Source organism: Cyrtonyx montezumae, unplaced genomic scaffold, assembly GCF_038088225.1.
Source record: "Cyrtonyx montezumae isolate F1298 unplaced genomic scaffold, pur_monq_1.0 scaffold_3, whole genome shotgun sequence".
Taxonomy (NCBI): domain Eukaryota; kingdom Metazoa; phylum Chordata; class Aves; order Galliformes; family Odontophoridae; genus Cyrtonyx; species Cyrtonyx montezumae.
In genome coordinates, this window is record NW_027072034.1 from 99,883,993 (window position 1) to 99,911,690 (window position 27,698).

At 40.5% G+C, this 27,698-nt stretch overlaps 1 protein-coding gene across 1 annotated transcript in view; it reads right to left on the reverse strand.

The window, feature by feature from the left end:
• The window catches only part of PTPRO (protein tyrosine phosphatase receptor type O), a 145,426-nt gene extending 123,561 nt beyond the window's left edge, over positions 1 to 21,865 (reverse strand). Inside the window, exon 1 of the mRNA XM_065742564.1 lies at positions 21,641 to 21,865. Coding sequence (XP_065598636.1) covers positions 21,641 to 21,865 — 225 coding nt within the window. The remainder of the gene's footprint in view (positions 1 to 21,640) is intronic.
• Positions 21,866 to 27,698: the final 5,833 nt, after the last annotated feature.

Here is a 27,698-nt window from a genome sequence, read left to right on the forward strand (position 1 = left end):
GGCTGTCTCGAGGACAGTGATGTTGGAAGGCAGAAGCTTGAAGGAAACTTGGCCTTCTTCATATAAATGATGCTTTGGCATCAAGGATGCTGTTCGTAATTTCTGCTGCTGCTAGCAAAGGGAAGAGCAACATAAGTGAGAGCTATTCCCATGTGCTAACTTACTCTCAAGTTAAATTGAGTGATGGCCCTAGAAATTATAACCATCTGCAAGATACGTACGCAGTACAGCAAACTCCCTCTTAGAAACTCAGCAATAAGTGCTACTTATTCCTTTCTATAAAGGAGAGCAAGATTGGCAGCTGAAATGGAAATATTCACATGGGTATTAACTATTAATCATTTACTGCTGCTATTATTCAGTTCTGGCGAGAGAAAAACCTCTCCTAGCTACACAGTTTATTCAAGAAATATTTGTTCAAAATCATATTACCATAGAATTCAGGCACTATGTTACACAATTTCACAGTTAATAGGTCTTGACATATGTTAAAATATCAGGCAGTGCCTGGGATATTTTTTCCCACCCATACTATTCTGTGTATACTTCTTACTGCACATCATGAATGATAGCATTAAAGACAGTAAGTACAGCTTGTAATGAAAGTAATGTGTTACTTTGATTTGAAAAAGATTAAGAAACCTAAACCAGTAATCTAGAAAATAAAATTGCCTGTGACAAAAACAGATGAGAAACAAATCTGCCCCATCCCCTTGAAACAAAGCAGACAATGAGCACTACCCATATCTTATCCACTGGCACAGTCTGCTGACCCACTTCCTTGCAGCCAAGGCACAAGAAGCATATTGCAGCCAGCAACATTTTCCAGCCTTGTTTCTCTCGAAGAGCTGTCAAGTCTGTAGCACGTGCCACTTCAGAGACTGATTTCAGCCTTCCAAATGGCATGTATCAATTTATCTGAGTCTCAGAAATCATGTTTTATAAAACAATATCAACGGTACCAAAGTAACAAAGAATAGAAAAAATGTTATGCGGCATGATGTCAACGCAAATATTTTAGGAATGTTTTTTGCATTTAATTTTTTTTTATTATATTTCTAAAACATACCAAAAACTAATTAACCTGTTATCAAAATAACTAAATTTTTCTGAACTACTTCTGTGTGGTTAAACACAAGAAGTAGGATGGACAACAACCAATAATAGTGGTTTGAGAAAATTTTATGTATTGTGGAGATCCATATGCTGGAGTTTTATGTATTGAATTACCTCACAATTGCACAAAAAGCTCTATGCTCTTATCTTTCAACACCAAGAATTCAGTGCATCCTACGCTTTACATAGCTAGAGCTGAGGAATTATTTGTCTTCTTGTGACCTCTAAAAATCAATTAAAAAAAATCACAAGCATCTAATTAATAACTTAAATGTTTTTGGAAAGAATATGTCATCAACTGTCTGATGGTGCTCCTGCTTACTTCTAGGTGAGTACTGTAAACACAGTTTTGACTAGGTGCATAACATATCCCAGAACAAGCCATCAGACTTTCTTTCTTCATTATAAAGCCATGCTTTTGGGTGCAAAAGATTAAAGACTAATGATCTAACAAGGACAATCCCTTTAATCAGTTAGATAAGCAACTCAGACCTCAAATGCCTCCTCAAACTCCCTGTACTAATAACTTGGAGGTGCAACTTCATGTGATTCCAAGCAGTTTCTACTGCAAGGGGAATTTTTTCCTTCATGCTTTTTCACTGTTTCTACTTCTAATTAGTAAAGTGTTGACTGACATGGAAACTACCAAACAAAGTTGGCCACACTCTTTTCTGCATCCAAAAAGTGAAGTAAGAGGTCACTAGTATGTATTACTTTATTTAATCCAGGACCTCTCATCTTAACACATAATATGTAGAATGGAAAGAGGACTGACTCGGTTTCAGATACAATCACTAAGTCTTCAGGGTGAAATTCTGACTCTACAAAAGGCAGTAGAAATCAGTTCTGGTTTTAAAATATAGGGCTCATGCTTTAATACTCACCTCCCATTAATGTTCTTTTAAATGTCTTCTAGAGCTTTGAAAAACTTAGTCCAAATGACTTCATTCAAAACTGCTGAAATTACCCAAAAGCTTTCATGAACAAGAGATACTGAATTTCATCTACTTTCTGCAATATAAATTCATATGCAGCCTGAAAGGTGCATTTAAGAGATATGAACTTCAGTTACAACATCCAACAAGTCTAAGAGGAGTTTCAAAATTACAGTGGAACCAGAGGCCAGTCAAGTTTCACTTTGATGTTTAAATATTAAAGAGACAGCTTGTAATACTAGCTCTGAACTTTTTGCAAATCCAATGTCAGGTTTTGGTGAAGCAACAGAGTGACACGAAATGCAATCCTGAATTTCCTCTTGTATTAAAGGAGGCAGAAACAAAAATGACAGAAGATTGGCATTCAGAAAATACTGATCACTTTTTTTCTCCTTTTCTGGAATCTTTGTCTGGAATAATGGGATAAAAATGAAAGTACCATGTTTCAAGATACCTATCCTTTTCAGCACCACACACCAAAGCCCAAGAAGTAACTTTGCTGTTAAATGAAATTTAAAGTTAATGTCAATTCTCAAAATGTTGTGAATTTTTGAAGCACAAAAGTCCCCCAAAGGTATATGATCTGCTAGAAACTCTGCACTCCTCACTTTCCCACGTCATTAGCAGAAAGATTTTAAACCAAATTTCATTTGAACCTCAGTATTCAAAGGTCACAGAATCACAGAGTTGCTAAAGTTGCAAAAGTCCACTAAGATCATCCAGACCAACCATCAGCCCATCCCCACCATGGCCACTAACCACGTCCCTCAGTGCCACATCCTCATGGTTCTTGAACACCTCCAGGGTCAGTGACCCCATCTCCTCCCTGGGCAGCCTGTTCCAATGCATCACCACTCCTGAGAAGGATTTTTTTTCTAATATCCAATCTGAACGTCCCCTGGTGCAACCTGAGGCCATTACCTTTCATCCTATTGTTACCTGGGGAAAAGGGTTGACCCTCACCTCATCACAATCTTCTTTCAAACAATTTTAGATAGTGATAAGGTTTGCTCTGAGCCTCCTCCAGACTAAACAACCCAAGTTTCCTTAGCCACTCCTCCTCATAAGACTCATGCTCCAAATCCTTCACAGTTTTGTTTCCCTGTTTTGAACATACTCTAGGGATGTCAGGAAACTTCCAACACCATTTTGATCAGGTTTCTGTGACCTCAAATATCTTATTCCTACACTGCTGTGGGACAGAAAAGTCAGCACAATGCGACAACCTGGTCACACAGGAAACAACCCCAGCTACTGGGTGCTGCTAGAGCCAGAAATCAAGTCTCTAGCTTCATTGCTGGATTCATCCCATCCCCATCTGCAATGATGCAAAATTTGAGCATCTGGTCTAAACAAGTGGAACTCATACTCTCTGGGCAGGGATAACGGGACTTGGAAGAAAAGTTATCATACTTTAGTGCCTATATTCAGCACCTGGGATGAACAATCCTCCACTGGGTATACAGCAAAATACATTTATTTTAAATGGCTGGTAAGAAGCAAACCAAATCTCACTCTGGACACCAACCTCAGATGTCATGAGAAGGCATTAGAAAGGAGTTTCTCTGTCTGGGAGAGGAGGACCAGCTACCAATGCAGGCTCATTATCCACTGCTCCCAGACTTCCCCATTGCAAATGCAGCTGTACTTCATTAGCAAACAATTTTAGTACAGTTTTATACTACACAGACCAATTCTGCTCTTTGTACTCATGGAAGTGTTCTGACTGAGTTTAACAGAATTACACATGTGGGAGGCAGCCTGGCCCTGCACCTGACATCTCCAGAGCCATGGAAACCCAGTTTTTCTGTGCAGGCCACACTGTGGCTGCATATCCAGCAAGTGAAGCACACTGTTAGCAGCTCTGCTAACAGTATCTGTCCTGATTAGTCAAAATAGGTGTAGGAAGGAGTAGGATGAAGTCCATGAGATGCAGTCACATCTCTGGATACCCTTTTTACATTGCAGAAACTTCTAGAAAGCACAGCGTAGAAGCTGCTCTGCTTTCAGCAATCTGAGAGCAAGGCTGGGCCATGATTCAGCCAGTTGGAAGTCTCATCCAAGTCAGTGAAGCCACATGAAATGGGATACTGGAAATGAATCCAGACTGAGGAATTTAAATCTGAACTTATGCCTCTCATGCTGCATATATAAAATACCATTTGTTTCTCTTTTTCCCTTAGTTTTTACAATCAGTATGAGTTAAACTATGCAGCAACACGATCCCGCCGATGTTGGGCCAGTCCCTTATTTATCGAGCTACCCAAGCAAGGAAGGATTATTTTAACTAATCAATACAGAGCGCATGCAAAGAATATTTGCATTCAAACAGACAATTCAGAATTATAAATACTTTTGAGTGTGAAATTTTTATTGTTAATCTTTCCTCATATAACAATGTTCTATTGACACACATTGTAAACACTCCCTTTTGCTTGCAGTAGATGAAACCATCACGCAGAATGCTCAATTATAAATCTGAATACAATTAACAAGGTGAACTTCCTTTACTTTTGCTGCCCAAGGGCAATATTGATGGCGTAATACTGACCTGAATGCATTTCTTGTGACTTAAATTTTGTCAGTAGTCAGTAATTCACTTATTACTGTGGTCAGCACAGACAGCAGCTCTCTTTTGGATGCCATTTCCCTCTCTGCAAGTGCACTGTGTGTGACACCAGCAGGTTACACAGCTTGCTCAGTGCATACTTCTGAAAACACAGATTGCAGGTAGGTCCCAAACTCTCCATGAACACATTCTTTTTGGATACTCTCTTACATTTCTATAAATTAAGCACATTCGTGTGAGAGTGAATTTATATATATTTAGGAATTAACAATAACCAGAAAATATAGTTCAGTATCTTCACTCCTTTATTAATTACAGGAAGATAAGATTTGTAGTTTATAATCTGCAATTCAACACAGGTGGAAAATCACTAAAAAATAAAATTCTGTATCATTAATTTTTATTCTCCTGTATAGATGAGATAGACATTACCAAGTACTTGAACACTACTGCTAACTCTCTCCACCTCTCTCAGCATATTTAGGTGCCAGGATTTAATTATCATTTGTCCCATGATAATCTGCAGACATGTTCCCACTTCAACAAAGACAGGCAGGAGATTCAAACAAAATGAATACAAACCTGAAATACAAACCTAAAAATAACCACTTCCAGTGCAGAACTATATTTCACCAAAGTGCAGCCAAGAAGTTTTACTAGTGCTGCTATTAACCTCTTTAAGAGTCCTACTGATCTTCCACAGCAGAGCTATTCTGGGTGCTCAGGCTGTCTTGTTACTGGAATATAACACGAATCAATTTGCTAACCAAGTGAATGTCTGCAAGTCTGGTCACATTATTTACTTAACAGCAAATATTTTGAACATTTTTCATCTCCAGACTCTTTTCCAACTGAAAGTTGCTGTGAACCTAGAACACTCTGACTTAGTGATAAATCATTCCTAGAAATGAGCAGAAGGGGAAATAACTCTCATAGATAAAATCAGCCTGATCTTCATCAAAATGTCTACCATCTTTTACTGACTGCCCTCAGTTCCCATTCAAAAAACCCTTCAAGGAAATATGTTATAGGATGTGAAAAGTAGTCCCAGTACACAATCCCTTTACAAATTTTAGAATGTGACCAAAAAACCTTTCATTGACACTGATCCCATTGTCCTCAGTAGTTTTCCTAAGGCTTCCACAAACCAGCTATGTAAGACTTGTTAAAATACTTGGAAGACAAAACATATCTGAAACTTCAATCTAAATTAAAACAAGAAAAGAAACAAACAAGCTATCATCATCTGTCTTATTTGGGGGAGCAAATTTTTCTCTTTTTGACTTTAAAATGAGCAAACAACAATAACAAAAAATCCTGGTAGTGATGTACACTGAACTCACAACTCTCTCTGGGACACAACTCAGATCTGCATTCAGAAGTATAAAGGGAACTTTTCTTCTTAAATCTGTAAGCTAACTGAGGTTTGCACATTTGTTCCTACCATTGCGTCCCTGCTTCAAAGCTGCAGCTTAGACCCTCTCCATTACTCCATGACCAACAAGCCACAAAATATGCTTCCAAAGCCAACAGTCTATCTTCCTCACCTTCTCAGGGGACTCATTCACCAATGACAGCTCAGACATGTTATGACATAAAGGAGACATCTTCCTTGAAGGGGCACCTCCACTGCTCCCAGCTGCAGCTCACAGTTCCTATTCAATTTCTTTTAGATGAAAACCTGTTCCAAAACACCAGCTCTCCATCTACAGGCTCTATGCATCCAATGATACCCTCCAAAGATATGCTGCAAAAAACCACACTTCTGGGGTTCTTGTTAGCAAAAGCAAAAAAATAGTAAACACATAGTGTGACAGGTTTCTAGCAAAATTTCAAGAACTTAACAGTGATATTCAAAGACAAGGTCATACATCTTCCAGAGAAAGAAAGTATTGCTGTTAGATACTAATGTGACAGATTAAGTCCAAGTATGTTGTGTGGAAGCACTACTGTTAGTAATTATGGGCATATAATTTAGTACGGGCTCTGATGTAAATCACATAGCCACAGCAATAGTCCTGGAAAAATCTATTTTATGGGCAATCAAGCTGTCCTGGAGTAGAAGAGAACCAATTTATCTACCAGAAAGCTTGGAGCATGATTAATGGAGGGAATATATGTAATTAAGATAGACACAGAAGACCCAAACAAACTTGCATTAAATGTTTCCCAATAAAAAGATAAAGGAAATTAAAAAAAAAATTGAAGGATTTAGAATTCCATCTTTTTAAATATTACAATGCAATATTTTTAAGAGAAATAACCCTGGCATAGCTATAGCCAGCTGAGCTGAAAGTTGAAAGTACTGATGTTGATTTTAGTTATACTTGTTAAAATCAGTGTAAGACCATAGCCATAGATGAAATTCATTTGAACTCGGTGTAGATGACTAAGCAGAGTAATTGGCCCACTTTTTTTCCCCTGTGAAATATATCTATTCGAATAGCAGCTATTCTCTCTAAAATAGTCTTTTCGTGTAATCAGTCTTTTTATCATTTTTTAGCATTCCATTGGAAGTTAACTACTGAGCACTTCTAAATGGCTGCAAATAGTGTGCAAAAAAATCTTTTCTACCAAGGTAACAAAAACAGTCCAAAACATTTCTTGGAGAAATGCAACTTCACATGGTTGGAGCAAAAGAGAAGTACATCAGAAAGGAGATGATACCATTGGGACTGCTGGAGCCCAGCAGGGTGAGGTGTCACTGGAAAGGAACAGGCACTGAGTAGTGCAAGAAGAGACGTGGGTGAAGCAGGGAGTAAAAAATGGGCTGCGAAGGAAAGAGGCCAAGGGAGTAATAGCCAAGGGACAGATGGGTAGGTGTGAGAAATGGGCTACTCTTTTATTCTTTGAAAAAATATAGATCTGAACGTTCCTCCCTCTATTTGTCTTTCATGTAGAGAGGAGTGAAAGCTTAGGATTGAAATATTCCTTCTGGAAAAACAAAGTTTTGCTAGGAAGTTAACTAGGCTTTTACATCTTATCAACAGCTACAAAATATTTTTTTCAATCAATCCAAGTGATTATTTTGCCTTTCAGGCATTCAAAAGACCCATCCTCCATGATATTTTTTTGCATAGCATTAATAAATGAAACATCCACTCACTCTGCCCATTACTGCCAAAAAAATCTTGTATGTAGTTCATGAGAAAGAAAAAAAAATATTCATTTTGCAGATTGCTAGGGTTTTTTATTCTTTGCTTTCCAACAAGATGCTGTTCTTCCTCTCTAGCACAGAATCTTAGTTTCACTAGATTAGCCTGTAATTTATCCTGGGATGAGTTCCCCACCAATACTTTAGGTACCAGTCAGCAATCCAAAACAATGACATGATGATGTGAATGGTAACAGAAGCCATCAGAAAACATCACAACTGAGGTACAACAGCAGTCACTCTGTGGCTGGAGCCAGATGTGCATCAGAGACACACAGGAACAGGTCAAGTGCACTGCAGAGGAAGACACAGCATCTGCTTTCACACTTCCTCCTCAATCAGAAAAGTTGTCTTTGTCTGAAAATGGAAAAATACAGCCTTCTCTCTCCTCCTTCCCAAAAGTAGCTGTTGTAACAGAGACAGATCAGGACTGGGACATAGAATCACAGAATCGTAGGGGTGGAAAGGGACCTCCGAAGATCAGCTAATACAACCCTTCCTGATAAAGCAGGTACCCTAGAATAGGGTTGAGGATGTCCTGCAGAACTGCTCCTGGTTTTCCAGGAAAGCCTGAAGGGGTGGAGAACAACCGAAATCCACTGTCCCACTGCCACACTCTGTTTCCATAGTCCTCATGCTACAAGCTCCCAAAATCTGGCCCCTGCTAACCTCTCCAAACTTGAAAAAAAAAGTATTTACAAGAACATCATCTCCAACACTATAAAAAAATTGATATATTTTTTTAAAACAAGTAAAACCATATTTATTTCACATCCTCCACAGTCAGAACACCAATATTTAAATGTATGAGTTAGTGCTGATCAGCAGATCCAAACACTCAGGGAGTATCTTTATCTTGCCTCTTGCCAGGAACAGTTTATAGTTTGATCTGACTGGTTACTTTGACATAGCTCCTTTAGCCATCAAATCTTTCTATTCCTCCAGTAGCACAGATTTAGCATTTCAGGCTAAGTACATATGTTGGATAAGAACATAATCCTCAGATCTGGGCATAGGAGCTCATGGTAAGAGGATGGCTCTGCATACAAATTGAATGCACTGAGATACATGGGGAAAAAAAAAAAAAACACACTAAAACACAAACCCTAATATGAATATTGTGAAGGCCTTCTGGCATCAGAAGAAACCATCAGTTATCTTGTTTGACATCTTTAGAAACAGAGGGACTAGAGGGGGAAAAGAAGGAGAGAAAAAAAAATTGATATGACCTTTAGTCCGACACACCAAGTAAAGACTTTGGATTAACACTTGCAGCGGAGGAATATGCCAATATGCAAAGAGGAAAATAGATAAATGAGACTAGACCGTTTCAGTAGAGAAAAATCCCAGAGCTCTCATTCGTCAGCCATTTCTGACAGCACAGAGATGGATTTATCATGGGGCAGAAGGGGACATGCTCTATTAGCCTTCTCAACATAGCACATGCATTCCAGGGTGTGGGATGCAGACATCTCTCCGCAGTCCATCTGCTTCCCCTCCTCCTGACTGGGGCTCAGCTCCTAATGCAAAAGACTTCTCAGTATCACTGCAAAAATTCACAGTGGGCATCCAGCAATCACCAGTCATCTGTCGTTTAGAACTGCAGGAATAGGGGGTAGTGTTTCCAGAAAAGGCTACAAAGGATCGACTCTGGGCATGGTCTGACACCATTAGACTTTATTCTGGCAGTCTGCAAAAGACACAAAGAAACAACCCCACTGTGGAAAAATAAAGTATGTGTGAAAGCCCCGTATCCACCTGGCATGCAATTGCATAGCCATCCATGTTTTTAATTCTTTATACATTTTCCAAAGTATTAGTAATCGCTGAAATAGTGCATTTAAATTGCATTGTAAGTGAGGAGCTATGAGTCCCATCAGTCTGCAGGCCCTTTCTCACACAACCATAGTTCTGCTGGGTATGTGCCATGCAGCCTCAGGCTCTTTTTCCTCCTCACCATGCTCCCTGTACAGAGGGCCCAGAGACTGGCATAGCTAAATCAAGCTTTGAAGAGAGATGGGATTAGAGAATCAAACTTTCTGAACTCATAGTCTGAGCACAGCTGATCCGCTCCGGGCCATGCATGACATCTTGAAATCCCTTCTATCCATTTCTCTTATGCTAAATATAAAGGAGGTGCAGAGGTTTTTCCTCTTTCTATAAACTCATTTCATTCCATGTAAGCTCCATTCTGCACAAACTCTTCACGCTTTCTGCTGACGCTCCCATTTCACAAGTGGCAAGCACATACCACAGGATTCTTTCTTTCTTCCCAAAATAAATTAAATCTGGCATTGTAGGATCTTCAGCGAAAAAGCATCATTTTGCCTAACAGATGACATAAGTCAGGTTGTTTTTTGTGTGTTTTTTTTTTTTGGGGGGGGGGTTTGAGGGGGAGGGGAGGAGGGTGAACTGTAAGGTATGATGTTGTGTTATTCACTTGAAAATCTGCCTTTTTAAAGCTACAAGTAGAAAGCTTTTTTTAAGGTGATACTGTTTAGAAATTGGGAGTTACAGAACAGAATTGAAGAAAATAAGGATCACCAAACTCATCCTCCCCTCTGATATTACAGATCATCAGTAATAAAATGCCAGTGTGATGCAGAGTCAGGCAGCAGAAATTGTAATTACAGTCCAGAGTAACAGTTCCACTGAAGCTCATTAACCATATTGAGTACCTTTAATCTTGTATTGAATTTAGGAACAGTATCAATACAAAAAGTGTTAGGAACATTTCCAGACCATACGCCACATATTCTGTTTAGTTATATTTTTTTCCATTTTTATTTTTATAAATTTCTTTAGCTGCATGTTGTGTTGACTGATTTCTTTACTTTAGCACTAAGCCAGCCAGGACAGAGAGGCCAGCTTTAATTCATGTCATTTAAAAGTACCTCTACAGTGAAGGTTTAAGGGTTTTCTGCGTACCAATGACCCAAATTTGTAAAACATTAGAAATGGTGGTTCTCCTCCCAGAAATATAACTCAGAGGAAGGAAAAAAGAAATAAAAATCTCAGCAAAAAAATCCTTCTTGAGATATGTGAAACGAATTGTGCAGTGATGGCAGATAGATGCTTGACTCTGCAGAAAGTTTAAATGATAATTAAGGCACATTCTAACAATGGCAGCACTAAGAATTTTATCCTTGCTGTTATATTTAAAAATCAGGCTCCAAGGAGTGGGAAATTCAAGAAACTGGCAGACTTCAGCAAAAAGGAATACGACTGTAACCCAGAGCTTTACATTCTACAAAGAAAGATAGCCTGAGATGAATTTTTTAAATGACTTTAAAAAGTCAAAAGTTAATAGAACAGTTTCATATTCTTTCAAACCTCAATTCATTATTTTTAAAAAGGTTTAACTGTCTGCCATTCATTTCATTTGTGGCCCTTGGAAGTTGTGCAGAGCTGGTGCAATCTCTGTCCATGCTGATATCCAAAACTTATCTGACACAGTCCTGAGCCCTTAGTATCCTAGATCTGCTTTTTGCTGGGGCTCAGTCTCCAGATCTCTCTTCTGGCCTGAATTACCCATAGCCTCCAAGCAGCCTCACTTCTCCCTGCATCCTCAAACAGCCACAGCACCCCTGCTCTATACTGTGGCACATACCATTTTGTTTCCAACCAGGAAACAATTCTGAATCATCCATTTTTTCCTCAGGTGATCCATTCCACACCCTTCCAGGTACAGGGCAAGAGTAGAAACATCACTGTTACTGTAAACTCAAAGCCAACTAGAAGACTTCTATGAGATAACCCAAAAAGTGTCCAGGAAAACAAAGCCGTCCAGCATTAGCCAACCAGACCAACTTATATAACATAGCCATGACTTCTGTCTCACCTTTTTTAATGAATACATATATTTAAAGAATTATTCCCTACCTTTGACTTGTGGTCTTATCCCTGCATACTCAGGCAAACCTACATGGCATATCCTGGCTTTCCTTGCTCTAAACAAGACTGCTCGTTGATGTTTCAGTTGTTCTATGTTGTTGATTTTAGACAAAGAAAGTTTCTGCACAGGGAATGTGCATGAGAAAATTAGGTCTTTTCCTGATAAGCACCAGATGAAACACACGTACTTCGAGGAACAGCAGGCACAAATGCATAGATTACGAATCTCCAGCTTAGGAAACCAAATTACATTCTTCTAGACATTTCAATGGCAAGATTGGTCCCAATAGTTACTGCTAATGCTAATCCAGGAATCCTTTAGCTCTCATATCAGTCATATAACTAGTACTGATAAGGAAAATTCTCTAACTTGAGGGAAGACGTACCAAATAAAACCAATAATTTAATTAAAATTGTAAACGCTCTAATCAAGAGGTCAGTTTTTCTTACAGTACATCAGCAACCACGAGCTGATCTTATACAACCATTACAAGCAACCATTACAAAAAGCCAAGCTCTAAACAGGTCATGTCTTTATTGAAGGTTATCTATAGAAAGAAAAAGGATGTGGCATTAACCGTGTGTAAATGAGACAGACAAAACTTCCAAGACATGCTCTGGCATTTTCCAAAATGCTTTATTTCTTTTCCATTTTATCTCCTACCCTCATAACGTTCACAAACATACTTAAATTGAGAATGAAATAATACCACCTGCAAATATTCTAGTCATGCCAGTTATTCTGGTGAGGTCATAAAGACAGGCAGTCTGGCTCTACTCCAAGCTGAATGCTCAGGCACCATGTAATGGGCATTTCAAAGTTTGTTTCCTCAACCTGGACACATTTCTTTCCTGTTTGGCTGATGTCCAATACCTGCTGTAGTAACAACTACCAAGAAGAGCTGGTATTCAATAGCTAGTCTGTTTTGCTGCCACCAAATGAAAACCCGTTTGCCTCAGAATCAAGCACAACATCTGCCACAGCCAACTGGTCTCCAGGATGCTGCCTTGCAAGAGGCCTCCTGAAAAGTCCAGGTCATTAAAGAATTTATAGAATGGCAGAAAACTAAGTATGTGCAAGAGTCTAGGAAATAAAGGTTGGCTTAAGATTCAGCCTGAGCACACTCCAAATTGTCACTGGCTTTTGGGATCACTTTTAAATCCAATAGCCTACTAAAGAGACGAGAATCAGCTGTTCTGTTCAGATCCATATTTGAGCATGTACTTGGTATCTGACACAAAATTTGGCTTCTGTTCATCCATGTATCTGTGTTATTACTGCAGTGTTGGCAAAAGTGGCTATGTGCTGAACTTAAATCAAAACTCTTATCTGAGCAGTCCCTGGAGGATAATTATGGCTCTGCATAGGAAGAAAACACCCTTTTTTGTCTAGTGCTAGTTACATGGCTCAAGTTTCCTGCAGAGAGAACCATCTTTCAAGAACAGAAGCATTAAACTGGGCTCCTCTTATACTGACTCCAGCAGCTGTATTACAACACAACGACCATGGCGATATAGTGACTCCCTAAGACAGAGAAGCCTATTCAAGAGTTTTCCTAACTGGAGTTTCAGCTATCAGACTTCAGGATTCCAAAACTCAAAATCATCCTATGGCCTGCAGTTTGTGCTACTGACACTGCAGTGAGCCCAAGGTCACTCACACATCATGATTAGCTCTGTGCTGCATGTCTAGCTTTGTGGTACCACCTGGCAGAGATTGCAGATCTTCCTGCTACAGCTTGATCCAAAGCTCATTTTAAGCAACATAAAGACTTTTATTGATTTTACTTGGATTTTGGATCTTTTCCCAGAAGCACAGTAGACTCTCTGATAGCTCCCAGCATCCTAAGAATTAGAGGCAACACGGCAGTTCTGGTTCTAGCAGAACAGAACAGGTCCTAACAGAGGCCAGTGCTGCACAAGAGCACAAGGTGAGATGACAACATTACTATCCATATTTATGACCTGTCTTCATTTCTCTTAAATGACAGTGATACTATTTGATGATGCCAGAAATACCTGGCAGGGCTTCGGAGGCTATGGAGTCTTGGGTTGGTTTTCAAAGAAAAGATTTACAATTTTTGATTTAACACCTTGCTTTGTAACCCCACCAAAAAGGAATTTTAATACCACTGAGCATTTTTAAATACACTTAAGTATTCGCTATGTATCCATCTATTCTTCAGAAAAGTCATAATTTTTCATGCTGTATGTAATAACTACTAGTTAATTATGTAAAATCCCATCCCATCTGCTCTTATTCCTTCACACAGCAAAATTAGAGAGCTTGATTCTGCAGCCATTAATCACAGAAAGACCGGCATTGATTTAGTGGACTTCCCTGAAAAGGGATTACAATATAGAATCCTCCAGTATTGATTTTGTGACATCATAATCTTTTCCTCGGAAGCAGACGCTGATGACTCAAGATAATATCAGTGCAAGATTAGGCAGTAGAAGCTGAGTTAGAGAAAGAAAATTATTGAACGACAAACCTACTGATTTACAGCAAGTAGAGAGCAGTAAATTATTAGCTATGTTCTCTGTTTTGAATAAAAGTTCTCTTAAAAGCAAAAAGTTTGAGCGATGTTTCTCCCTTTCATCTCATGCCCTGCTTACAGTTATTTCATGAAACTATTGTAAGCTATAGCATTTTTTGTGAGGGTTAATTGCTTCTCTTTGAAGGGATTAAAGTCACATTGATTATTAATTATTTTTGATGTTTTAAACTGATGTAAATGTCCAGAAGCTCTGATGAGCAACATCCTGTAGAAATCAATACTGAATAGAAACAAAAGAAGCAAGCAAAAACCACCACCCAAAAAAAAAAAAAAAAATCCTCTTCTCAGCTCCTGAGGGAAGCAATTGTGACTTACTTCTGTTTGGAAGGTATACTGTCCCTTGGAGAATACCATCAACTAGAGTGTATGATAATCACTTCTCGTTTATCTAGAGCATCCTTATTTTGATGTGTCTATTTTTCAGACTTCAGTCAGAGCCTGCAGATATTTTGCATACAGAACAAAGCTAGGCACAGTACTGCTAGGCAAATAATAAATATATTAATTTCATTGCTGTTGAAAAATATTCCTTTTTCTTAAATCTCCCTTTCAGTACTCTGGGAAACTACTAATTAGCATTCTTTCTGTGGATTTTTTTTTTCCTACTAATGCTCTCTACTGTTCCTCACAATGTTTTAATAGGTTGGTTGTGGGTTTCTTTTTATTTTTTTTTAATTTTTTTATTTTACTTTAGTGAAAAATTTATTTGCCGCTTGCAAATTGAATGGGAGTTAGACCCTTGCTTCTTGTCTGCTAGGTCAAGGAGGAGTTAACCCTTTACATATAAAAATGACTTCCATATGAACAGAGAGGAAATGATCCTAAATAGTTGTGGAGTGGATAACAAATGTGTTCCAAACAGTAAATAGCACAAAGGCAACAAGACAACTGGGACTCAATTGTCTGCTCTGGGGACTCAGACTCAGAGAACAACTCCTTCATTGATGCTACAATGCATCTATTTCAGAAGGAAACAATTGAAACCCCTTAATAGCTCAAAATCTAATTTGATTGACAAATTGGTGACCAAGAACTACCTCTCTTATCCCAGAGAAATAGTCCAAAGTCATCAGAACTAAATTGGATACCTGCAAGTTTATAGCAAGTAAAGCAGCTGTAGATTGTTTAAATTCTGCTGAAACAACCAGAATCATAGAATATTCTGAGTTGGAAGGGACCTGTAAGGACATCAAGTTCAACTCTTAGCTCCCCACAGCACCACCCAAAAGTCAGAAGATTCATGTCTCATCCTCCCAAAGAGCATTTAGGCCCAATCACTTCAAAATAGTAACTGTTAGATTGTCAAGCAACATTATCTATTTTTCCCCAAAGTTACTAAAAATTTGTTTGTTTTCCCCTCAAGAGCTTCCTATTTACCAAACAGCTACATCACATCTCTGGCTGCCTAAAAACAGCAGAGTTGTTGACCTCTGTTATCTGCAATCATCTGCTCTGAAATGCTCAATCTCCATGCTTAAATGTCCCTATTAGATTTTTCCATCCCAATATTGTGTTCTGTATTCAATCGTAGCTTCTACCCCACATATCCTCTACTCATGCCCATGCTATCACCTCGAGTTCAGCATACTGAAAGCTGAGTGTATTATCTTCCAGCTCTCCTTCCTGTTGCTATCAGCTGTATAACCAATTTATCCATCAGTGATGCTTACTGTAAATAATTTCTTCTCTAAATCCATGCATCTAATTGAACAGAAAATGTAACGACAGCCATAGTAATTTGAGAATAGCACATACTACTTTTGCTGTAGTACAACGTGCTATCTTTACGGTGAGCCAGACATGATGCACATCATTTCTGGAACTTCTTCTCTTAAAAGCCACTGTAATTTCCTAGCATAAGAATGAAGAGGTTCCAGAAATGAAGCACTGTGCATCGCATTTGGCTTACTGGAAAGACAGAAGTCTTCCTTCCAAGTTGCTCCTTTCACTGACTGTATTCATTCAAGATTATACAGTACTATGAAAAGCAAGGTAACCTTTCCATTTCATTTATCTCCCATTCTCTACTCATTTGTTACACATTGCGAATGTGGCAGTCAGTATACGTTGCTATATCAACTTCATAAAAATTTTTCTCTTTTCAGCTATACATTGATGGAAGCTTAACAGAAAAGTTATAATAGCTTTTGTATGCATACTGAATAACCACTCTCTTCACTTTCCTTCTGCACAAAATCATCATATTTTCTGGAACTTAGGAGCTTTCAATGGGAAAGACAAAACGTCCAGCCAAGCTCTATGTCCCACAGTGGCACTTCAACAGAAAACAGACAGTATCCAATATTTGACCTACTTGCTCAAGGTTAAAACTTAGCTTCACTTATGATCCTATTCTCTTTTGCTGTGCTGTGCCAAAGCTCTTCAAGAGCATGCTGGCTGTAATCCAGTAGAAGACGAAGGATGGTGGCTTGCTTTAACTGGCAGCAGCTCACTGACTTTGGATGAATCACAAGTGAGACCGTAACTGCTACGGCGCTCTTGCAGACAGAATCATAGAATGATTTGAGTTGGAAGAGACCCTCAGAGGTCACCTGGTCCAACTACCCTGCAATGAACAGGGACACCTACAGCTATATCAGGTTACCCCAGCCTGACCTTGAATGTCTTCAGGGTCGAGGCATCCACCACATCTCTGGGCAACCTGTTCCAGTGCCTCATCATCCTACCATACCAGGAATATTATCCTGAACGATTCCTCCATCAGATAATTCAGGCCTAGACACAGAAAAACGGACAGGAATACACTGGCAGCACAGCTCGCTTCTACCATTATGTAACTAATGCAATTGTCCAGCTTTCCTTAATGACTGCTCTATTCTTTTCTTAGTCTTTGAACACTTGAGCAGTTTGTGATCGTAGAATGGCATACTTCTATGCACTTCATTCTGTGTAAACATTTTAATTTTCACACTTAGCATCTAATAAAAGTAGTTTTTTTCTTTACATTGCACTTATGTTTTACTACAAGAATATTTAAAAACTTTAATAATGAAAGTGTGATCATTAATTTACTGTAGGATGAGAGTGTTTATAACAATAAAGATGATACATACTTATCCAGTGGAAAAGATGTATAATTTTAAATACTTAAATTCAAAGTTAAGTGCAACCCTTTTAAGTTGTTCAGCAAAAGAATTTATTTCCAAAGCTTATTTTTCTGACATTTAACATTCTGACTTACGTGACCAAGTAATAAAAGCTCCCTTCTTCCTACTGAAACACTTGTAAAATTAGTCTCAGGAGGGTTTTACACACAAGACTTTGTTTAATACTCACTCAATCAACAGTTATTTCACAATCTGCCTGGATTGCCCTATAAGGTGACACCAGAAAAGCAGAGAATAAGTGGGCTTCTGAAGTCCAGTCAGCACTTTGTCTGTAAGCTCTTTAAAAATTGCCCAAAGGCCATAGAATAGCTGCAGACAAGTCATTATTCAGCATGGTCCCTGTCCTAACTCAAATGAGGAATCACTCTTGGTTGTAGCATTTGACTGAAATGATGCCATCTAGAAATTGCCTTGTTGATCTCTTGCTATTTGAGTCTAGGGCTCATAACTCCTGCAGGGTTGAAAGCTCTTTTGTTCACAGTCCAATATTACCGTGATGAAGTCAGAAAGTTACCAGAGAGTAATAGTAGACTTATCCACTGCCAGTGTACCTTCTATAGTTTCATAAACATGAGTTGTCATCCAGCATTCTCATAATATCTTTGCCCTTAAGAATCATTCTGATGTAGAAATAAGCTATGAAGATATAATCCAAGAAAATAACAAAATGAGAATGTGACTTGGAGAAGGAGTCCTAAGCTAAGGACGATTGATCATAAAAAATAATATATGTATATATACATACACATATACATATAAACCTTTTAATGAGATGATGATTTTCTCTCCCATATGATCTGTACAGTCTCATTAAAGGCCAGATGTTTTTTGTCCCAGTAGTTCATCTGAATCCATCCCATCATTACAATCTTACACTAGTCTTGCAAAGAGAAACAGAATGGTGACATAGTTGCTTACTTTGGCACTGCTAGGACACAGTCATGAGGAAGAACATACTTGTTTGCTCAACAAGAGCTTCAGTCAGCATTTCTAAAAGAGGTAAGAGATGCTCGAAGGGCTCTGTACCAAAATTTTTAAGTGACCATTGCTTTTCTGGCCAGGAGGAACCAATGAGGAATCACTGGGGCTGTAAAATCAGCCTCTCTTGAAAAAGGTTTCTCAGTGAGAAAAAGGCCTGGTAGTATCATCTTTGTTTCAGATTATTAACATTAGATGAAAATATCCTCTCCACTATTAGAAACACATTTCCATTTGCTTGGTAAGGATATACTGAGAATTATCTTACAGCACCTGGATCCCTCTGAATGTTTTCACTCATGCAAATCTGAATTGAGGCTTCACTAAAACACCAGACTCCATGCACTGATGCAGTAGTGGGCAAAAGCATTTCATTAGACTAAACATTGTTCTTGCTAGGAATAAAAAAAAAAAAGAAGATATTGCTGCCTTGCACACAGAGCCTCAATAGCATATAAAAAAACTGTTACACAAAGACCTCAGACTCCTGGAAATAAAACATGTTTTTTTATTTGGCACACTTGGCACTGCCTAGATAATATTCCTGAACATTATTATCCCTTCCACTCAGTTCATACATAGACAACCGACAGCCGGATTTCTCATTGTTCTCCTAGTATAAATTTGAATAGGAAGGGACCATCATTGGTCAGATCCTCTTGGAGGTGTAACAGATTGATGATGTCTCAGCATCAGGTTAGGCAGTTTTAAGAAGTCTTTGTGCCCCACTTAACTCAACTTGTCCCACACACATAACACAGCAAGGAAACACAAAACCACCCAGCTGCAACATGAGATATCTGACCTATTAGTCACAAAATGCAGGACAGACTTCAAATGGTCAAAGGTCAGTGTAGTTATAACCATGGGAAGCCTCTTGGGTTGTTGTTGGAAAAGATAGGAAAGGTAGTGTCAGCCTCTGGAAACGTGTCTGTTTTTTATTGTTATTTGTTCAGCTGAAGTACAGCTTTTCCACTCAGATATGATCAGCCATGCTTTTGTCACATCAGATGAAAAAAACTGATGAGAAAGCTACTAAGGGCTATGCCTCCCAGCCATCCAAACTGAAACACTGGAGAACTCAGAAAGTCTGAAAAATGGCAGTGTTTTAGGTGAGAGATTCCTATGTCAGAAGGCTTGGAAGCTTTCCATTGATGCAAGATACCACACTGTTCCTCTTTTAAGAACTGGAGATCTGTATCAATATCTGAGCTCAAATACAATGCCTTTCTCTAGTTTGTAAGCCACCTATTGCATAAGAAAACCATTGAAGAATGATAGAGAATCTAGATCACATCGCTCTATTTCCCAAACAGATTATGGTACTGCCCTGGAGCAAGGAGTAATGCTCGTATAGAGCTATGAATGAAAGAACTTGAAAGAGCTAAATACTGCTAGCCCATTGACAACAATATCAGGCACATGAACCTGCAGCAGGCTGCATCGCTGTTTGATTTCCCCCCTTGTCACTGACCACACCAGCAACCACAGATTGCATCAGGGCTTGAAAGAAGTTGCATGAAATGTAGCATGGAAAGGAAGAGAAAATGTGCTTTGAGCTGTTTTATCACTGCGCAAAGCTTGCTGATGGTTTTACAAATTGCCAGATGGGCATCAAGGCCACACTGAACAGATACGACTTAGCAAGTGACATTTGGGCTGTTAATGCTGAAACAGCAAGCACACAGTCATCAGAATCATCAGTTCAGTGCAGCTGCTTTCCCAATAAGATTAAGTTGCTGTCTCACCTGGAAGCTAACAACTCAAGGTTGGATTATTTTAGCGGTTCAACAAGTTAGCATAACTGAACGGCACAGAGCTAGGGAAATACCTTGCTTTGAAATTCATTACTTTCAATTATTTGTCACTGCAAGAAAAAAGAAATGCATGGGCATCCAACTAAAATCACAGTCCAGTCACACATAGCATTGCTGATGTGTCCTTGTCTTGAGCTACAGCTTTACCTCTCATGCTACAGAAATCTGCCAGTACTCATCATTACTTTCCTGCAGCTTTTGTTGCCATTCCAGCCCTGGGTATTCTCGAGCAACGCACCTGAGCACACATCTGAGTTTTATCTGGTTCTGAAGTGATGGTGACCTTTCAACAGGAAAAAAACCCAAGGCCTTGGACGCCTTCAAACCTTTGCCGCGTTTCTTGAGATTTATTTCTATAGGTCTAGCAACTTACAGATTTAAACTGCCTATATCCCATCTTGCTTTACCACAATAATTAAAATAGCTGCTTAAAGCTGTACATGCACTTCTACACCAGGAACAGAACTGGAACAGAAATCAACTGCATCAGCCTTAAGCTTTATGCTGGGTCATGATGGCCATAGCCTCTTAGAAGAAAGTATAGAAACAAAAAGAAAGATGAAATTCTGAGGAATGAAGTTTTGTCACTGTATTAACATTTCATCCTGCATAAATGTACATTTCAGCAGTTATGATAATGAGACAGCTGACGGTTGCCTATGTGAACAGATGCTGTGAACGCTTCCCCTTTAGTACTTCTGTCAATGCAATGTCAGTGCTAGAAGTGACTTCACTGCCGATCCAGGAGACAATCCTGCAAACTCCCATTCACACGGGGAGCCCTGCACATTTCTAAGGAACACTTCCATTTGTGAGACTCTGAAAGAGCGATGTCCTTAGTCGCAACTGATAAATACACTACAAAGTTTTCAGTATCGTGGAATATTGCGGTTTAGGGCACTGGCGTTTACAGTCAGTGCTATTTGCCCAGGCAGAGCGGATGTTTTCTTTCAGAAGTTGCACGAAGCACATTAAATATGACTGAGGAACCACTGAAGCATCAAACGCGTAATGGTAAATATAAAAAATAGCCACACCAAGCCAAGCTCTCGGCATCACGCTGAACTTCGAAAATTCACCTGCCAAGAGGACAACGCACGCACTGATCTGGAAGCGATGCCAAATTCTGCAACGGCGAAGAGACGCGCACCCCCGCCCGCCTTTGTTAAGCTGCCTTTCTCGCCAGCTCCGGGGGAAGCCGGCAGGATCCGGGCGGGCCGCGGCGGCAGGTGTCGGTCCGCGGTGCTGAAGGACAGCGCGGGGCGCCCGGAGCGGCGCATCCACAGCACCGCGTAACTTCGGGCACGACGGAGGACGGGGGCACACCGCACCCCCGGCACTTCTGGGTGTGGGGCGCAGCGGCCCCGCCTTCATCCCCCTCGCAGCGGGAACACAAAGCGGGGACAGCCGAAGCCGGGGCGCAGCCGAACGCACAAAGGCGGCCCCCGCGCCCGCGGGGCGCGCAGCCCTCCCCATCCGCGCGCTTACCTTTAGCAGCACAAAGAGCCAGAGCAGGCAGGAGCTGGCCCCCGGTCCCCTCCGGGCTCCCCGCAGGCGGCGGTCGGGCATCGGGGAACGCGGCGGCCGCGGCCCGCGGGGGCGGCCGGGCTGGGGGGGCTGCGGCTCCTCTGCCCCCCGGCCCCTCGCCGCTGCCCCTCGCCTCCCTCCGCCCGGCTCCGAGCCGTGCCCGGCAATGGCGAATCGCGGCAGCATCAGGCGGCCGGCGGCGGCGCCGACCTCCCCGCCGAGCCGCGCATCCTGCCGCCCCCCGCCCTTTTATTTGGGATTTGCGGCGGGGGGAGGAGGAGGAGGAGAAGAAGAAAGAGGAGGCGGCGGCGGGGTGGGTGTCTCCGCTCGCGGGAGTTTCGGCTATCTCGCCGCTGCACGGGAAAGGAAGGGGTGGGGAGAGCCGCCGCGGGCCCCGGCAGCGCGGTGTACCCACGGGAGGGGCCCCGGCAGCCCCGAGCCCCGCGGGCTAACAGCCCGCAGCCGCCGCCCCGCGCCTCTCCGCCGCCGCCTCCTCTCCAAGGGGGGAAGGAGGCAAAACGCAGCTCCGGCTCCTGCCGTTGTTATCCTGCCCCCCCGCCGCACCGCCACTGCCGGGTGAGCAGGGAAAGAACGGCCAGACACCGGCTCCGGGCAAGCCCAGCCCCACACTGGGCTGCTGGAGCCGCTGCCAGCAGTGAGCACAGGGCTGGGAACAGAGAAGCTCGGGGTATAGCTGTAAGCCCGCGAGGGATGGGGAGGTAAGAACTCTTCCTGTTCCACCACCTACTCAGGACAGTGATTATGAGGGTAGACGGAGAAAGGTGAGACTACCTCTCGAGTACCCTGCCGACTGGCGCTCAGGACTTGCAACTACGAGGACGGGCAGCTGCTCCTCTTTGTCTTGCTTAATCTGATGTCACCAGGAAGAACAAAACGCATAACCCTCCCACCACCACCGCTAGTGCAGAGATGGTCTTCTCAAAACTAAAACCCCACAGCCACATCTTTTTGTCACTGGTTGCTCTTTCACTGCCACCAAAACGAATTTCAGTGCATCTGTCAGAGTGACAACTGGTACTGACCTGACTAAAATAAGATCATGCACATTCTAGGGCTGTGTTAGGAGCATTAAACTTAAGAGCAAATTCAGAACCAGGTGTGGTTCTATTACCTGCAGCACTGGGCCACCACCTCGCTTTTGTTTAACACATACACAAAGAATAAGAGTAGTAGAAGAAGAACAGTAACAGCTGAATGAGAACAGTTCCAGTGTTTTCAAAACTGCTAAGCAACGTAGGCGAGATGTACAGTGTTACCTCTTTGTGGGAACGTCTTTTAAGCCAATTTAAAAAGTTCTTCTCTAACAGCATCGGTAAATCAGACGATAAGGACTCCATTTCAGAGCTCTTCCTGGTTTATATGCGGTGCATTTTTGACTTCTGTGTAATCTGGATCTTCAGTCAACAGAAGCCAGATTTCAAGGTGTCTAAAGCCAGAGGGATGTGCTTATTTTCCACTGAAATAGGCCCTCAAGCAGTGATTTGTCACACTCGATGAGGATTAATTCAGAAAATGAAGGAGAAATTTGGGTCCTGAGTAGACACTGGCTCAAAGCCCAAATTTACAGCTCCAGAAAGAAGAAGCTATTCATATCTTCATTTACAAGAAGCTAGGGACAGAAAAAGACCTTCTCAGTGCCAGCAGTGAAGGACACAGACCTCTCTTGGGTAGCTATCATCCTGCTGGTAGTTTGAACATTATCTCAAATTGGTATGCAAGCGGTTAACCATAGCTAAATTCTCCTTCAGTGCACACAGGTTTAGGAGGAAGAGAGGTTGTCTGAAAGACAAGGGAGAAAATTTCTTTAGGAAATTCAGATTGTCATCATGACTTAAGAGCCATAGATGGAATTTAGTAAACAAAATATTCCTGGCCTAAGTAAAACAAGTTTGACATTCTCCTCCACAGAATATTCAGAGGGTAAAGTGATGATGAGTTAAACAAGATTAAAGACTAAAGATACTTATAAAGAAAAAAAAATGAATTTTAGTAGTTTTTCTGAAACTCAAATACCGTACTATCTGAATCAAAGAGTTGAATATAGCTGAAAGAAATGACAAGTGCTTCTAGGAAGAAACCTTTGATAAAGGGCAGAGGTGCTAAAGCCTTCAGATCTGGGTGTAGAGAAATGCAGCCAAGAGAATACAAGAACTGCATCCTTTTTATATTTTGAGGGCCTAGTGTTACCCAAACTTTAAAGAAATTCCAAGTGCTTTATAAAATTCAAGTAATGCTGCCAATAGAAACACATCCTTCAGAAAATAATTGTCTTTTTTTGAAAAGAAACAAAACCAAAAACGTTTCTAGCAACTAAGATTAACATTGTGCTAGACTGAAATAGAAGTGCTCCTGCCAAGGAAAGCCTAGAGCTGAGTAGAGAAAGGAGATACAACCTGAGCAAAGCTAACAAGCAATGACTGGCATGCCAGAGAGGTTGCCTCCAGGCTTTTTCAATGGGTGAGACCTAGAAAGTCACACACAGCGTTTCTTGAGAATGCAAGAAAGTAGGACTTAAAGGAGAAAAAGAAAAAAAAAGTAGCTTTTTTCAGAATAATAAGTGTGAAAAGTTAATGCACAGAGGAAAAGAAACAGTGAAAAGGAGGGCAAGCTTATTTTTTCTAGCATCTAAACAAAAACAGTCTTATTAATAAAACAACAAAGCTTTAAAAATAATGAGACCAAGATATCTTACATTTACTCATGGAATAAGAAACAAGGTGGTTTGTGAGTGTTCATAAGCAGTCAGTAAATGAAATATACTGATATAAGGTCATTCCAGAAGTCCTCCAAGGCCCAGTCCCCCCAGTCCAAGGCATGGTGACAGTACATAGGGCTTCCTAAGGGTTCTGCAACCCACAGCATCATTCCAGGTTGAAAAAAGGAAGGATTCTGCTGCAGCGGAATATTGTGCTAGTTAATCTAGGTTGTGATCATCTGAACAAAAAGCTTGCAAACATAGACATATTTTAAGTATACATAAAGAAAACACTGTGCTTTTGACTATTTGGCCTAAAACCTTCTTTCCCCCAGAACTGATCACAGGTCATATGCAGTATTATGGCATGGATACATGGCAAAAGCAGGCCATGATGTATTATGAGCTTTTTTTTTCCTGTTCCCTCTAGGGATGTTATAAGCATATACCTGGGAGCCAGCCTAATTTATCAGGGACTCTGATGTATGTTGCAGGGGCACCAAAGGAGGTTTAAGGGACTTTGGTTCTCTGTAAATCCACACCAGCAGAAATGTGGTGAAAGAATTTGGAGCACAGGGATCTGGCAGAGAGGCACTTAACAAGTGTTACAGTGCAGATATTCCCAGAGTGCTGTCTGTGCTTACTAGATTTAGTGTAAAAGTAGGGTGTGAATTATTTTGTGATGTGCAGTATGCAGGAACTCAATAAAGATATTCCAATGTATTACAGGATGCAGATTACTAGAAGACAAAATCATTAAAAGAAAATAATCGTAACTTGAGAGCACCAGCTACAAGCAGAACTCCACATTACATATGCTTTATGGAGCTTCTCAGATAGTTTTCACTAACTACATGAAGTTTGGGCTAGTGACTATGCTTTTAATATAAAGGCCCAGCAATTAAAGCATTCGGAAGTATTTGCACATAATGTCACATGCCAAGTGAACCAGGATTGTAAATCCCCTAGCTTATTAGAAAAACAGAAGATATTTCATGTGTTTAGGAATTTATGTGAAGCGTTCCTACTTGTAACTTACACAGACTTTATTTCAGGTTTAGAGTGAGTTCCCCTCATGCCACCAAAAGCCCCAGCGTAAAACTCAACTCTTCCATCTTTGGCTGGCTAAAGCAGAAAAGCTCTGAATTACCATTTATTCTTAGCTGTGAGATAAACCCAGATTTATATGAAGCTTTTCAGGCCTCAGCAAGTATGGATAAATATGGCATAAAATTAAGTTTATAAAAAGCCTGTAAGTAGGAAAAGTCCCAGTCTGTGAGGTTTACAGAGCAAAGATATCTTTCCGTGACAAATGTTCTTATGGGAAAACAAACAAACAAAAGAGTGTGGAATCTCCTTAAGAAGTAGGTTCCCACCTAAAGTCCTTCCATTCCCAATGACAAAATTGGATAAAACAGTAAAATAAACAAGTGCAAGGGTGGCTGGAGTAGCGAACACAGGATGTCACTTACACATTCAAGTGCAAATTTATCTTAGCTTTCTTTTTGATAAGTACAAGCCCTATGACTTTTAAAAGTATGTCCCACAGTCCCTCTAACAAACAGATCTTAAAAAGCTGTCAAGTTGTCTTTCCATAACAAGAGTGATTGACACACTTCAAGATTGTACAACCTGAGCAGCTTCCTTCCAGGTGCTTGTTAGTCTTTCAGCACAAAGCAATGAACTATACCACAAAAGGTCACTTCATGAAAAATGAGAAATCTGTCTTTGGCACTGCATCTTTTCCTTCAGAAATAAGTGTATGAAAGATTTAGCCTGATATTTCTTTAATGTTGTGCAATATTCAGTGAGATGATGCACAGAAAGGAACACCTTTTGCAGAAGGAAAGAAGGAACAATACGCACAAAAGCCAGTGTAATTGCTTCAAAGTTAGCAGTGCTTAACAACTTCTACTGACCTGTCCTGAATCATATGGATGCTACAGAATGCCTGAGAGTTCTGTGAATTGAGTTTTAGATAAAGAAAAATATATATATTTACATTTCTTGTGGACTATGAAATATTTGATCAGTCTGTTATCAATAAATGACTTTTTGCTCTTCATCAAGTCTCAATAGATATAGCTGAGTAAAAGCAATTGCTACAGTTTTCAACTGTGCTTAATTTTCTATTGCAGTCTAATTCCTTCCCAGATACAGCTGGCTTCTCCATTTTTATCCAAGACCTGAGCAGGTCAAAGGCACATTCTCACCAGAGAAATTCCTAAGCTCACTCTTTCTTAATCTTCTTAATGCCCTCCCCAGCCATATAAGATGATGCAAACTAATCATAATAAAATAACATTTTCTGCCTCTGGGTGAAGATCATCATCAAAATTCATCTATACATTGCATTATCCCCTCCAAAAAATGGGAAAAATAAAAACTTATCCAAAAGAAAGTTTGGGTCCACGCTTACTCCAGTCAGCTAGAGACTTTATTACCTTTCACCTCTAAAATATACCGACTGCCTCTGACACTCAGAGGCTCTATTGATTCACAGAAATCTGAGTCATACTTACAGGAAACATTTCTCTCCCCAGAAATTTACAATAGGAGCTGCAATTTTGCACAGATGACATCCTTCTTTCTCTTCCCTAGCATGTATACTGAAAGCTATTTCCTGTCTTCATGGGGTTACCGTATCTCAATATAAATGTGCATGCCTCAAATCAGTGCCTTTTCTCTCCCATTTCCCAGGTGGCCTCAATAAGCAGCCTTCTTGCATTAGCAGTATTTCTTTCCTATACAAAGATAACAATATTAGACTCTACATAGTACCTTCCAACCACAGGTATCCAAGTGTCTTGCAGTGGTATAAGAACCAGCTATTCCCTTCGTTTTGCAGGTGTCAGAAGCATACAGCTGACATGGTCTGGTGTCAGAAGATCTTAAACAAAAGCACCTCAGAGCCAAAGTTTTCCCTCAAAAACTAAATAAGAGAAAGATCTTGTGAGGTCTCCAGATTTGTTCTATGTGCTCAGCAGAAGTTACCCATGAAAACTTCATGCTCCTTGCCTGTGGTCCAGCAGCATGCCCTGTGCTGCTGCCTTTACACGTGATTAACTGTGCATGGGGTGAGCATTCCTTGACCAGTACGTGGGACACCAGCACTGGACATTTTCCTCTGTACATTGAAGATAGAAAGGTAGCTCATTCCTTCACGCAACTAAAGCAATTGGTCACACCTTTTGATTAATCATGCCAATTACTGGGTACTCTGAGTAAACGATTTCTAAAGCAGCCCAACGTGGAAAATGGGCTCTCAGTCATGTAGGAACAGGTCAAAGCACTTGAAATCAT